At 35.3% G+C, this 14,565-nt stretch overlaps 1 protein-coding gene across 5 annotated transcripts in view; it reads right to left on the bottom strand.

The window, feature by feature from the left end:
• USP24 (ubiquitin specific peptidase 24) overlaps positions 1 to 14,565 on the bottom strand; it is a 148,449-nt gene that overhangs the window by 68,831 nt on the left and 65,053 nt on the right. For all 5 annotated transcript variants that reach the window (XM_016919208.4, XM_016919213.4, XM_016919219.4 and 2 more), the window contains exons 17-28: positions 12,793 to 12,900; positions 11,976 to 12,125; positions 11,257 to 11,388; positions 10,326 to 10,437; positions 8,460 to 8,536; positions 7,308 to 7,448; positions 7,071 to 7,124; positions 5,968 to 6,083; positions 3,288 to 3,354; positions 2,952 to 3,062; positions 2,151 to 2,249; positions 1,865 to 2,038 (exon numbers count right to left, since the gene is read on the bottom strand). In XM_016919208.4, the coding sequence (XP_016774697.1) occupies positions 1,865 to 2,038; positions 2,151 to 2,249; positions 2,952 to 3,062; positions 3,288 to 3,354; positions 5,968 to 6,083; positions 7,071 to 7,124; positions 7,308 to 7,448; positions 8,460 to 8,536; positions 10,326 to 10,437; positions 11,257 to 11,388; positions 11,976 to 12,125; positions 12,793 to 12,900 (1,341 nt within the window). The remainder of the gene's footprint in view (positions 1 to 1,864; positions 2,039 to 2,150; positions 2,250 to 2,951; positions 3,063 to 3,287; positions 3,355 to 5,967; positions 6,084 to 7,070; positions 7,125 to 7,307; positions 7,449 to 8,459; positions 8,537 to 10,325; positions 10,438 to 11,256; positions 11,389 to 11,975; positions 12,126 to 12,792; positions 12,901 to 14,565) is intronic.

Genomic DNA, 14,565 nt, shown 5'->3' with positions numbered 1-14,565 from the left:
TCTAGTAAGGTTTATGCTCTGTAAATTAAAAAGATGCAGTCACATAAAGTCTTACATTTGGAATTAAAGAAATATATATAATAACCATAGGGGGAAATATATATAATAACCATAGGGGAAAAAAAAAACCTTATATATCTTTTAAATACCTTTACTTTACATTAGCTTGCTTTCTAGACTATAAAAGCCTAAAAAGCAGAACAGTCTTACGCAGCTTTGTACACCTGGAGTCCTAACACAGAGAAGGTACAAAATAAACTAATTCATGAAGTCATTGAAATATTGATTGAGTACCTATCATGTTCTAGGCACTGTTTTAGGTGTCGAGGATGCAGCAGTGAACAAAACAGAAGAAAATCTGCTCTCGTGGAGCTTACATTTTATTGGGAGAGAGAGATAAACAAGATAAATAAAATATATAATAGTATGCTAAAGAAAAAATAAAGTAGGGAAGGGAAATAAAAAGAAATACAGGGGTAGGAAAGAGGCTGAAAATCTAGACAAGACAGTCAGAGAAGGCTCACTGAGAATATGAGTAAAAGCTGAAGAAAGTGAGAGTGAGCCACCTGCATATCAGGAAAGAACAGTTTAGGCACAGGGAAGAGCAAATTCACAGACCATGCTATTTGAGGACCAACATGGAGGCCAGTGAGGCTGGAGTGGTGAGAGAAGCTCACAGGAGACAACCTTGGAGAGGCTCCGGGGGACACATTAGGAAGGCCCTGAAGGTCCCAGTAAAGACTGGCTCTTATTCTGAGTGAGACAGGAGCCACTCGGGCCGAGTGGTACAATCTGACTTATGTTTAGTAAGATCCTGGGCCACTGGGTGCCCTGTAGAGAAGAGACTGAACTGGTGTAAGAGCAGAAACTGTGAGAGCAGTTAGGGCACTACTAAAATATGCCAGGTGAGGCATGGTGATTGCCTAGACTGGTGTGCAAGCTGTGGATGCAGAAAAAAGTAGCTGGATTCTCGATGGATTCTGAAGGTGGAGTCAAGAATTTGCTCATGGACACTGGTGTGAAAGAAGGAACCCAAAGATTCTGGCCTGAGCCAACTAGAAGACTGGAGATGCCATCATTTGAGATACAACAAGGCTGTGGGAAGAAGAGATTTGGGGTGGGAGTGAGGTAGTGGGGAAAAGGGTATAAGGAGCTCAATTCGGGATAAATTAGGATTGGGGTGCCTAGTAGACACTTAAGAGATGTTAAATGGATGGATCCATTTATTTCAGGTTAAAACTAAAAAGTGGAAGTTAGCAATGTACATACAATATGCAGAGACTGGAGACTGGATGAGATTTTTAAGGGAATGATTGTAGACAGAGGAGAGGTCCAAAGATTGGGCCAGGGAACTTCTCAGTACAGAGATCAGGGAGATGAAGAGAAATTGGCAAAGGAGACCAAAAAACAAAAAACCAACCAAATAAAAAACCAAACAGGCAGAGAGACAGTGGAAATTCACACCAAATCCTGAAAGCCAAGTGAAGAGTGTTCCAAGGGGGAAGCGATCACACGTATCAGCTTCATTGAAATGTCAAGAAGATGAGGACTAAGAGGTGGAGGTGACAGACCAACTTGAAAAGAGGCTAATTCTTATCAACAGAGATCAAGAGGGGATGGCAAAAGAAAAGCTGGAAACAAGTTTAGACAACTCTTTCAAGGAGCTTTGCTGATTTTGGAAGGAGAATGGGGCAGTAACTGAAGGTGTAAGTGGGATGAAGAGTTTTTTTAAGATGGAAGAAATAACACAACAAGCTTGAACACTAATGAATCCCAGCATTTGTTATACAGTTTGGAAGAGTCAGAACAAAAAGACAGTGACTGTTAAGTTCTTGTTTTTAAATGGAAATTGATCACCCAGTACCTGCTCCATGGCATATGAAGAACTAAAAACCCCACTGCTGCTGCTGCTGGAGCTGGTTGAAGAATCTGCTGAACTCCCAGATGGGGTCCCACTGCCAGAAGTCTTCACTGTAAGGATTTGTTCATCAGAAAAGCCCAGTTGGTGGAGTAGCTTTTGATCTTTATTCACTGTCAGCTGCAAAAAGTGGTTTCTTAATTATTGAGAGGAAAAGGAAGAGGAAATTATTCATATCAGGCTAAATATTTATATCATTTATTATTCATCAAAACTGCTTATTTAAACCTACCAGGCTATCATTTGTAAATATCTGTATATTATCCACAGGAGAGCACAACTGCTTGGCTATTTTCCACCGGACACTCCCTATGGTTTCATTACTGTGAGCCTGTAAAATAAAATCAAACACGTTGTGAGAGAATTCATTTATTTATTCATTTAAACAACTGTGAGTGAACATCTACTAGGTACTGGGCACTGTTCTAGAAGCTGGGAACACAGCAGAGAACATAAAGACAAGAACCCCTGCCCTGGTGAGGCTTCCCTTCTGCTATAATTATGTTCCATTCTACACTCCACCTCCTCCCCATCAAGCGTGGAATGAGACCTCAAGCCCTTCTTCCACTGCAGCGTTGTCCACTCTTTCCCTTTCTCACTGTGCTCCCCTCACACCAGCCACCTTGCTTGCCTTTGTACCTGTTCTTCCATTTGCCTGGAATGTTCTCCCAAGCAAACGTCATTTACCCTGTCACTTTACTCAAGTTTGTGCTCAAATGTCACCACCTCAGAGAGACCTTCCCTGTCCACCTTTACCTAAAATATTTTGTGCATTCCCTTCTTATCACCCTCCTCACCAATGTATCCTGCTTTACTCTTATTTGTTCTTTACAATACTTACCACCGCTTGACACTATATAATATTTATTTATATATCTGCTTGTACCCCACAGTTTCATTTCAGGTCTTTATTCTACATTTGTTTACCAAACTACCTTTAGAATGATTATTCATGCAGCTAACTCAATCAAGACTGCTTTATGAAAATAATAAGACAACATGAAAATGGCTATAGTTCTTAATGTAAACCTACCTCGACAGTGAAGGTATCTTTGGTAGACTCATAGGTAACATTAAGAGTTAAAAGATGTCCATGAAATGAGGCACCATGAGGTAGAATAGTTCGTGGAACAGAGTAAAAATCCTTAAAAAACGAATAAGTCAAGTCAGATGGACAGCACCACTGATAAACACATCAAAAATACATACCTATGTATATATGATGAATGAAGATGCTTTTTTAAGAAAAGAGAGGCTAACTGGGTGTGGTGGTGTGTGCTAAACTCCCAGCTACTAGAAAGGCTGAGGTGGGAAGATCGCTTGAGTCCAGCCTAAGCAACACACATCTTAAAAAAAGGAAGTGGCTTACCTCTATAGTGATCACATAGCGCTCTGCCAGAAGCAGCAATCTCTCAATTATTACAAGTTTAGTGGATCTATAGATAAAAAAAAAAAAGTATTAAAATGTATTTGAAGTGAGTTACTGATCTGAGCTCAATTCTAGTCTGTTTCACCAAAACCACAATAACAGTTAGCACTCACTGGTCAAAGACTGAAATTTGCAAAGATTAAACTTCCCCTTTACCCAATGGGGAGGTGGTTCTACAAGCTCACAGCTGTAGCATACAGATGGAATAAGGGAGAAGCCTGTACCTCCCCATGTTTCCTTTCCTTTTCTTTCTTCTTTTCATTTCTTTAAACAGTTATTCCATAAATGGAGGACCTGGGTTTCTAGGCCTATCTGTCCATTAATTTATCAAGAATGAAATCCGTGAGTCTGACTTTCATTTATCTTATAACTAAAATATGACATACAATTCTGTGAACACATGAAATCTGACAAAGTTCTGAACTGCCTGAGAATTAGAAGACAAATGCAAATCAGTAAGTACGACACAAACAAAAGTTGCTATCTGAAAATGAGATCTGAGGTCTCTTTTGGTTGAAGACTTATGGAATCTTACTTATCATTTGAAATAATCAGACTGCAATATTCATCAGCTTATATAGTCATAGCCCCATACTTTATTAAAAAGAACATTACATGTATTAACATTAAGAAATGAAAATCCAAGTCCCCTTAATTTAAACATTTTCTATTCCAGAGAGTCTAGATATTTCAAAGAGGTATATTTCTAAAACTGAAAAGAGGTACTACCATTTTTTAACAATTGGTCTGGTATGCTGATTAGCAGTACCAAAAATTTCACTCTAAAAACAGCTGGTTAAACACATTTTAGCAGTTCTATTAAATATACTTTACAGAGTTCTAAATTATTCCAGTCTATGGGCAAGAACTAGAACTTGAAATTCAGACGAAAAATTTTTAGAAAATATCTAAGTCCATAATAAGTGAGTGAACTATTTTTTAATTATGCCTCAATAATGAATTAAATCACAGACAGTATTATGAAATACTGTACAGATGACAGAAACCCCCCCCACCCCAAGTTGGAACAATTATGGCTACTGAAAAGTTCTTTCCAAACTAGTGAAATGAGATAAACTACAATGTTCTGGTTCCAATTCGACTTTGAAACTATATATTCTTATTAACCCTATTTAGAGTTTATAATATTTTAAAATTATTATGTGGTTTTTCTCTGTAGTCCACCAAATATGAAATGATTCCGAATAAAAAGCACTTAGTAAAGAGAAAAAAACAAAAAGCATACTCATTTAAAGAAGTAGGAGTTTGGACATCCCAACCCAATAGCACATAAATATACTTACATTCGAATTTATCAGATAAATGAACCATTAAGGAACTGAGTCATAGAGATGGCTACATCTTACAAACACATAATTGGGAATTCTTAATACACATTTTAAATGAAAGTCTATTTGAGAAATACTTCCAAGAATGTGGGAATGTGAAAGTCATGTTAGTGTTCTTATCATGAGTTGAATCTATCATTACTTCTGCCATTTAAAAAAGAAGTCTGAGAAAGCTGAGTTTATTGGCTTCCTTCATATTAACAAAGTACAGTGACACAATACTCAACTCATTTTAAAAAAGAAGAATGGAAGAAAGGACTCATTGCTTTGATTCCCCTTTTTAAAGGAAGGCTTTAACAAGCAAAGGAATATCCCGTTGTGAATAATAGCCATTCTAGAGTAGAGAAAGACTCTATGAGCACCCATCACTAGAGGGCAGCAGCAGAGTGAGGTAGGGAGAGCAAGCCCTTCTCAGAGCACTCGCCAGTTTTCTGGGAAACAATGACGTGGTGTTGCTTACCAGCAGAGGCTCATAAAAAACCCACAAAAGTATTTTAGTTACTTCCATCTAATGTTCCAAATTATGCATGGTTTCTCCTATATCTCCTATTCATGAAATCTGAGTTTAGTGAAATCTGGTATCAGAGAACTACAGCAGACACTAAACTCAAGATTTCATCAATATCTGAAAACTCAAAAAACAGCAATGTGATTAAGAGACAATGTCAGTTTAAAGTTTTCACACAAACATTTGGGGACAAAGTTCTCACGAAAAATTATTTTGAAAAATACTTTTATTATTTGAATAATATTTTAGTGACTATGATTATAGTCACTAATCATATGCAAGTATAATGCATACTTTTAATTAATCATCTTCTACTTCATTCTGCTTACCCTATTAATGCCCTGAGTTTGACTATTCAAGGAGAAAAGCTATATCTAAGTAAATATTTTTAACTTGAAAAAAAGTAGTGTTCATACAATGTATGTGTATTCCATTCTAAACAGTAAGTTATTCATACTACATAGAATAAAAGTAAAATGAATCAAATAAAAACTAAAACAAGAAGACCTGTCCACCAGGTAGAAGGATAGGGACAGGGCAGTACTTGGGTGGTCCTGGTGATGACCTACACACAGAACTTCCAAAGAGACACAGATTCAGGGATGTATGATGGGGAACACGTAATTCTCAGGATTATGACAGCTTGCAAAAATTATGATATAAAATGAGGAAATCAATAACTGAGAAACCTACATAAAAAACACCAATCATTTTAAAAAACTGACATATGTGTGTTGTGTATTTTTCACTTCTGATCACTTACCTATAAGGAGACTGAACTGAGGTTGCTACAGTTGGCATGGCAGTTGCTGTAAGCATTTTTGTTGCTCTGGTCACAGCATGTGTTAGAGTGGGGCCACCAAGTGCTGAACTGGCTGCCTAAAAAATACCAAACAGTCATTCTCTATCAGGGTTTCTCAACCTGGACTCTAGTGACATTCTGGACAGGATAATTTGCTGTTGCAGAGGGCTGTCCTGGGCATTCACTGTAGGATGTTTAACAGGATCCCTGGCCTCTACCTACTTAGGGACCAGTAGGACGCTTCTAGTTGGACAACCAAAAATGTCTCTAGATATTACCAAATGACCCCCAGAGGCAAAATAAGCCCCAGCTGAGAACTAGTGCCCTACATATGTTAACACTTACATGGGACCACATAAGGGGTATTCGAATACTTGAATATTTTTTTATAATGACATATTTGGATAGAAGTCACAATTAGGGAAATACCGTACATATTCTAGCACATATTTATCACCAGACAGCTTAACTTATTGGAATTGGGAGGCAGTAGCATTTTATGCTTTTGGAACATTTTTGCTTAGACGTAAAACTTAAGCATATCAACTGAATATGAATGTTTAAGGCTTTAACCGTCATGCTGGAAATAAAAGAGATACATGTGAGCTAGCACTACACAGCAGGCTTCTAATGGACAAAGACAACCAATACCACCTACTACTAACTGTCTTGCTGTGGCCTTTAATAACATTTATGGTATAACTAGGTGAAACATGAAGAAAAACAAGAAAAGAAGCAGTGCTTATATAAAATACCTGAACAGAAAAAGAAAAAAAAGAAAAAGATTCTATTACAAATATGGAATGTATAGGTGACCTATTTTCTGAAGATAGTTCCTATACTCCAAAAGGGGAGGAAGGTGGATGGAGTGGGGAAGACAGAGGCTTCCCCACTTATATACTGGGCAAACATCTGTTCCCTATGCCACAATATGGTACTGTTGATAAATTCTTCAATAGGATCCAGCCACAAACATCAACATTATAAATTATCTAAAAATATAAAATTATGAAAGAAAAAAAGCATTTACCTCAAAGAGATGTTAAATAAAATTTGCTACTCACTTCTAATCTTGTGTAGCAATCAGCAATGAATTTCTTATGTAAAGATACTGAATCCTGAAAGAGTATATGGAAATTACAATTAGTCCTTGACATTTAGTTGTAATCATTATTCAGGACAAAATATCAAAATAAAGAAGCCAATTTTTGGTCATGCCAAGGATCACAGCTTATCACTAAAATATACATATAATTTTCTGCTTTTTTGTATATGGATAACTTCTTTCCTTAGATACCTACCTTCTTTAATCTAGGATTTAGATTAATGTAACTATAGTTTATGATTAGCTGAATAGCTTCATTAGCAATTTCTTCATCAGGTGATTCCATGGCTATTTTCCAAATGAAATCCATTCCTATCAATTCCAGCTTTTCTACATACTGTTCAAAAGAAAAAAAATTAAATTATGAAGCATATCAAGATCACAAAGTTACAAAACCACAGATAATTATTTTGTTACATCATGAGTCCACACCTCTTCAGTTCAATATGAATTAAGGCTGCAAAACCTCAGCTATATGAAAATAATATTATACTGATATGGAACTTTAAAAAGCAACCAACCACAGAAGCACTGGGCAAATTCCACGGGAACCAGGATAGGTACAGAGATATCTCTTCAGACATCCCTAGACCCAAACTGGACACACAGCCCGACAGGCTACTGAAGCAGAAATAGAGCAGGAGTGAGATGGGCACCATCTTCAGGAGCTTTTCTTCAAAAGGAAACAGTCAAGCCAGAAGTGGTCACTAATTCTTGGGGCTCAATCTGGTCTTTCTAAAGCTCAGTAGCAAACAGTAGGACCCCGGGCTTGTAAGATCTTGCAAAAATTCTAACCACCCAGGAAGCCATGTCCTGAATAAAAAGGACTTGGAAAAAGAGTTAATAAGCCTTTTTTTTTTTTTTAAAGGAGCATGTGTAAATATAAACATAAGCTGTACATCCTAGTTTTCCTGCCTCACTGTCTATTCCTCAATTTTTCTCCCCAAATCCCTGCCATTGTGATCCCAGGACGAAGACTGTTCTTGCTTTTTTAGGTACATGTGAATTGCTGGATCTGAGGAGTTCGAAGCTTAGGTGAACTATCCCTGCTCTGCATTCATGCGGCCACAGGAGGCCACTGGCTGTCCCTAGATCAGCCAGAAACAGAGAGATGTGAGGAGAGAGTAGTGTCCTCCCAGGTAGCTGGTGAGGCATGGTAGTGCAGGTAGGAGCCTCCCTTACACTAGGAGAAGCTCTGTCATCAACATAGAAGCTGGCAGTCAAGGAGATGCTGTTCTTTACCAAAAAAATCCATGTTATCTCTCAATTATAACACTTTTTTTTCTTGCTGAATATCAAGTTATACTAGATTATCCAAACTATCTAGATTTGAGAATAACGTACTTACCAACTGAGCTCCTTGTCTTTTCAATCGATGATCACAAAGATTCACATTTTCAAAAAAAGTTTTAAATAAGTTAAAACCTGTAATTATAGAATGCCAAATAAATTCATGTACTCTACGTAACACAGATAATCAATGAAAAGACTCAAAGTGGATCAAGAACTAAAACCATAAGACTCTTGGCATTGGTTTCTTAGATATGGTACCAAAGCAGAAGCAACAAAAGAAAATATTAGTAAATCAGATATAATCAAAATTAAGTGCTTCAAATGACATTAACAAGAAAGTGAAACGACAACTCACATAGTGGAAGAAAATACTTGCAAATCAACTATCTGATAAGGAGCTAGTATCCAGAATATATAAAGAAGCCTTGCAACTCAAGAATTAAAAGACAAACCAATTTTAAAATGGGCAAAAGATTTTAAGATTTCTCTAAAGAATATAAACAAATGGCCAATAAGCACATATAAATAGATGCTTAATATAATTAGTCACCAGAGAAGTGCACATTAAAACCATTAGATTTGGCCGGGTGCGGTGGCTCAAGCCTGTAATCTCAGCACTTTGGGAGGCTGAAGCAGGCGGATCACCTGAGGTCTGGAGTTTGAGACCAGCCTGGCCAACATGGTGAAACCCTGTCTCTACTAAAAATAAAAAATTAGCCAGGCATGGTGGCATGCGCCTATAATCCCAGCTACTCGGGAAGCTGAGGCAGGAGAATCACATGAACCTGGGAGGTGGAGGTTGCAGTGAGCCAGGATGGTGCCACTGCACTCCAGCCTGGGCAACAAGAGTAAGACTCCATCTCAAACAAACAAACCAAAAAAACACCCATTAAATTTTGATACCACTTTATACCCATTACGATGTCTAAAATAAAAAAAGGCAGATAATAACAAGTATTGTTGAGGATGTGAAGAAATTGGAACCCTCATATATTGCTGGTGGGATTACGAAATAGCGTGGCACTTTGCAAAACAGACAGTTCCTGAAAGGTTAATTATATGTCAGAACAATCTGACTTCTAGATATACATCCAAGAGAAATGCAAACTCGTACCCACTGAAAAACTTGTACATGAATGTTTACAGCAGTATTAACTGTAACACCCAAAAAGTGGCAACAATCAAAATGTCCATTAGTTCAAGAATGGATAAATAAAATATGGTATACCCACACAGTGAAATATTATAAAGCCATAAAAAGGAACGAAGTACTGATACATGCTATAACCTGGGCGAACCCTGAAAACATTATGCCTTAGTACAATGAAAGAAGCCAGAGACGACAGATCACAGTGTATGACTCCATTCATATCAAATGTCCAGATTAGGCTAATCCATAAAGACAGAAAATAGATTAGAGGCTGGATAAAATGAATGGAAAGTGACTGTTAATGGGTATAGGTTTATTTTTGGGGTAATGAAAATGTTCTGGGATTGGAACAGAGTGAAGGTTACATAATTTTGTGAATATACTAAAAGCCACCATTTGTACACTTTAAAAAGTGAGTTTCATGGTATGTAAATTATATCTCAATTTAAAAATTCAATGAAAAGAAACATCTGAAAGGAGGATTTCTATACCTTGATACATTTTTACCTTAATGAACCCTTTTGTACTAAGAAATTTTAAAAAGACAATTTGGCAATTTGATCTAGCAGGCCATATGATTTAAAAACTAATTATAAGATACCATTCATGTAGAAAGGAATTTGAGTACTAAATATGTCTTTAGATACACAACAAAAATTCTAGAAGGATATTCCTAACTGTTTAGTTGCTTCTGAGAAGGAGGATTAAAAGTAAAGGAAAGAATAACACTTCTTACCTAAAAGTACTGAAAAAAATGATTTTTTTTCCTACCATTCATAGTGATTTCATATGACTCCAATTTAAGAATTTTCTCCTTGAAGAGCTGCTGCTGAACATCACTCTCAAGATCATGCTGTCCTTTTGTAAACCATTCAAAACACATCTGTGGAATAAGACGAATATTACCCTATAACTAAGATCCATTTCAGGCACATACATATTCCAAACTGGAAAAGTAAAGATAAATTTTAATACTTCAAATGTTTATATTGTCAAAATACCACTCAAAGCTAAAATGCTTGGAATTCTGAAATTAAATGAAGCAGTTACTAGCAATCTTTCTTCTAGATAATAAAAATATCTACTCATACTTTTCACTGGATTTTATACTTGGGTTTTTCCATCAACATTTATTGCCTGCTTACAACAGGCACTATGCTGGGCACTATCACAATAGTGAAGCCTTTCGACAAGTCTAGGAAGTAGTTAATATTATTCTGTCAAATAAGATGAGGAAAATGAAATTTACTCCTAGAAAATGTCAAGGCAGGTGTTCTGTTCCTGATTTAATCTATCTTTGGCTGTTTAATTATAGTTTACAAAAAAATGTGGCCAGGTACTAATTCCTCTTTACTGTTTTTGGGGTGCAACATCATTATAGGAACTCAAAGTTTTCTGTTGGCAACTTAAAATTAGTTTCATATGGAGGGGAAAAAACTTAAATATATCTAGAATTCTTTATACTCATTTGGTTAAATTTGGTATTTTATCCAGAATGGTATCAAAATTACCAAAGAACTCATACATTTATTTTTATCATGAATATATGTTATATAAAACATTTTTTCAGCACTTACAGTTCTTGGCCCATACTATTTATGCTTATATAAACTGAAAAGTGTTTAGAAGATGTGAGACACACAGAAAAAGTGAAATATTTAAATATTTCTGCCTTACTTTATCCACAATACCACCTTCTTACCTCTCTATCTAATTCACAAACATCCTGGCCAGTTACAAGACACTCCCAGATCTCCTTGGCACGATTCCAGCCCAGATACAGAGTAGCTTCTTGCAAGAAAAACGCTAGAAATTTTAGATGTGCCTCTAAATACTGCAAAAAGAAATAATGCTAATTAGTTAACTCCAGGCATTCATTCCTAAAAGCAACATTAAAACAAAACAAAACTTTAAGTTTTAACAACAGTTTTACTTAATCCTTTTTCATATAATTTAGGGTAAAGTAAATATTAGAATTCTGTTTACAAATTGATAGTACAATGTAATAGAAGCTATCTATCTCAAGTCTATTAGAAATTCAGTTGATTTTGGATGTCAATAAAATGTAATTTCAGCAATCTCAAAGTAAAACACTACAAACTCACAACTGGTGAGTTAAGATTTTTTTCCTAATTTTTTAAAAAACAATAATATTACTAATCAATTGATTTGAAAAACAAAACCCATTATCCACTGAATTAGCAATTATTATTTCAGATCAAAGACAAAAAAAGATGTTTATTCCTTCATCATATGAAAGATAACTCACAAACACCAAGATACAAAACTGTTCCCTCACTACAAAGATACCTCATACAACCTCTTTATAGTTACAGCTAACAAAAATTCTTTTTATAGTATAAGTATAAAAAGGTCAAATTAATGTTGCAAATCATGAAGCAAAAACACAAGGCCTGATACCTCCCGGTAAGTGTACCGGCCATCCACTAGTGTCGAGCCACTTAAGCCTCCAGGCCCGGCCACAGCAGCTGCAAGCCGATGACAAGCGATCAAACTTCCCGTTACCAATTTCACTATTTCAAAATTCTTCTTCAAGTCTTGAATAATGCTCTTGGCGAAAATAACAAAAAGAAAAGTGGTAATGAGAATTTGCAGTTATTTTGCTGGTTTAATACAAGCTGCTATTTAAAGATGTAGTCCTAGATGAGACAAAGCAAACATAAGAATTTCCTCATTCGTATTTCCTACACAAAAGTAAATAAAATCAATCTGGTATGTACATTTACTAGAAAATTAATAAACTACTAATGTTTTCCATCTAAAAATATTCATTTTATTTATTTTTTTAAAAAGCCTATAAAAATAACTATTTCTCTTCCTGTATACTTTTCTGGATCATCCTTCCCAAGTCTATACATTGAGGAAACTCTAGTACTTTAAGCAAACTAATCTTTTTGTGATACAAAACTAGCAACAAGCTTTTTAATCTTTTCAAATCAATTTTTAAAATGCCATTCTAACTTTTAAAAACTGGCTTAACTATTTGAAAATTAAGCAAATAAAAAGAAAATGAGTTAAGGAGATTTAAAAAAAAAAAAAAAAGCTCCGCAGAAATGAAAGCAGAATGATGCTTAAACTCAAGATTATTAGATGATATAAGTGAATTACATCAATAAACATAAAGATAGTGACTATAAACTCAGCAATTTTAGCCATGTTTTGTTATTGTAAAAGTTATGCAAGTAACTATAATAATAAAAAATAGCTATACCCTTACCTTGTCTTGCTTTTGATAGGTTTGTTTTATGAATGAGCGAGTAATTTCATGGAGCTGACGCAAAGCTGGTACCACCCATACAAACTGGGGATTATTAAGCTGAGATGACTAGAGTTAAAAAGAAGTTACATTAATTAAATTTAGAAATAAACAGCAGATTCATTTATTAGCTATAAAAAATTTCAAGTCAATCAGGTTTATTGTTACACATTTTATTATTTTACTCTTTATATTGACCATTTAGAGCTTATCTCCATGCACTCATAATTCAGTCTTCAACTTCTTATTCTGCATGCAATTTCCTAAAGCCAAGAACTGCAAACAGGAGTGGATATGAAGTGACAGTAAATGTACAGGGGTACATCAGCAAAAAACAGACAACAAGGAATTAGCAACTTCAGAGGATAGATTAAGTAGCACAGGCTGCTAAGTCATGTTGACACAAAATAAATTGATGGCCAAAGCTTAACTTGGATAATACTGAACTGCATGGTAAGTAAAATGGAGTAAGAATATTGCTTTCTATGATTATATGACTAGGATACCAATGATATGATCAAGACACTGGTAGTGGTCTAAATATTAAAGAAAATATTCATAATCTGTATTTCCTAGTTAAAACACTTTCATAAGAGGTAATTCTATTTTTATTAATTATTACAGACATTTTACACTTACACTGTACATTTTTCAAAACACTTTCAAATATATTATTTCTGAAACTGGTATATGACAATCCAGATCGTCATAGTACAGATCTAAAAAGTCTACTGTTTGTGTAATACTCTTTATAAAGAGAACTACTTTTTAATAAATAGCATCTTTCAAACTATGAAATTTCAAAATTTGGTAAGAATTTCAGTTTAAACATGACTATTAAATCTCTAACCAAAAAGCTGAGTAAAAACTTAACTCTCCTCAGCATTCCTCAGAGGCTGAATTTTTTGTTTTAAAGCCTCCTTGTTCTATTGAGCCTTAGTGTAAGATGAAGACCCTTGTGAAGGGGAAATACACTTTTGTTGTCTTTGTAGAGAAACATCTCACTATTGAATATGTAAATGTGAGCAAGTTATTGTCACACAATACTTTTTTCCTTGCCTCATAGGGATCAGCCAATCCTCAATCAGCAAATACTGTATTTCCTAGATTCATATATTTTAAAAAGATTTCATATATTTTAACATATCTGAAAGTGACACTTTAGACAATTATGTCACAAGAAACTCACCAGCCACTAGGCACAGGAGTAAGTTTTTATATAGCTGTGCTTACCTGAATATGTGCAAACTTAGCTGTACACAAAAGATATTTGTTCTTCTACCTATCATTTTAGTTGTTACCTGGTATAGGTAGTACCAAACAAGAATGGCTTTCTCACTTAAATTTGGATCACTAATTTGTTACTTAAATGTTATCAAAAAGATTACACTATAATGCAACACTAACTAACCAGTTGTGTCCATCAACACAATTAAAATAAAACAGTCAGTGGTCTCACACTAAAGCATTTTCCAAAGCCAGAAGTTGGCATGACAGACTCATACCCTGTGAAGGGCTGTACCACTCAGCACTAAATGTCTCTCTGTCCTAAGCTGCACCTTATTTCAAGAGAAGGTGTTTAACTTGTAGTGTATATAACTCAATTATGAAAAAAAGCAAGTTGAGTTTTACAAAAGAGAACAAGCACACAAAACTCCATATTCATCAACATGCCTCAAAATTATACAGCTAATCATAAAGATTTCAGAGAGGTCCAAAGCATTACTATATACA

This window comes from Pan troglodytes, chromosome 1 (genome assembly GCF_028858775.2).
Source record: "Pan troglodytes isolate AG18354 chromosome 1, NHGRI_mPanTro3-v2.0_pri, whole genome shotgun sequence".
NCBI classification, from domain to species: Eukaryota; Metazoa; Chordata; class Mammalia; order Primates; family Hominidae; genus Pan; species Pan troglodytes.
Note: the sequence above shows the minus strand (reverse complement) of the source record. Positions and strands in the feature narration are given on the sequence as shown.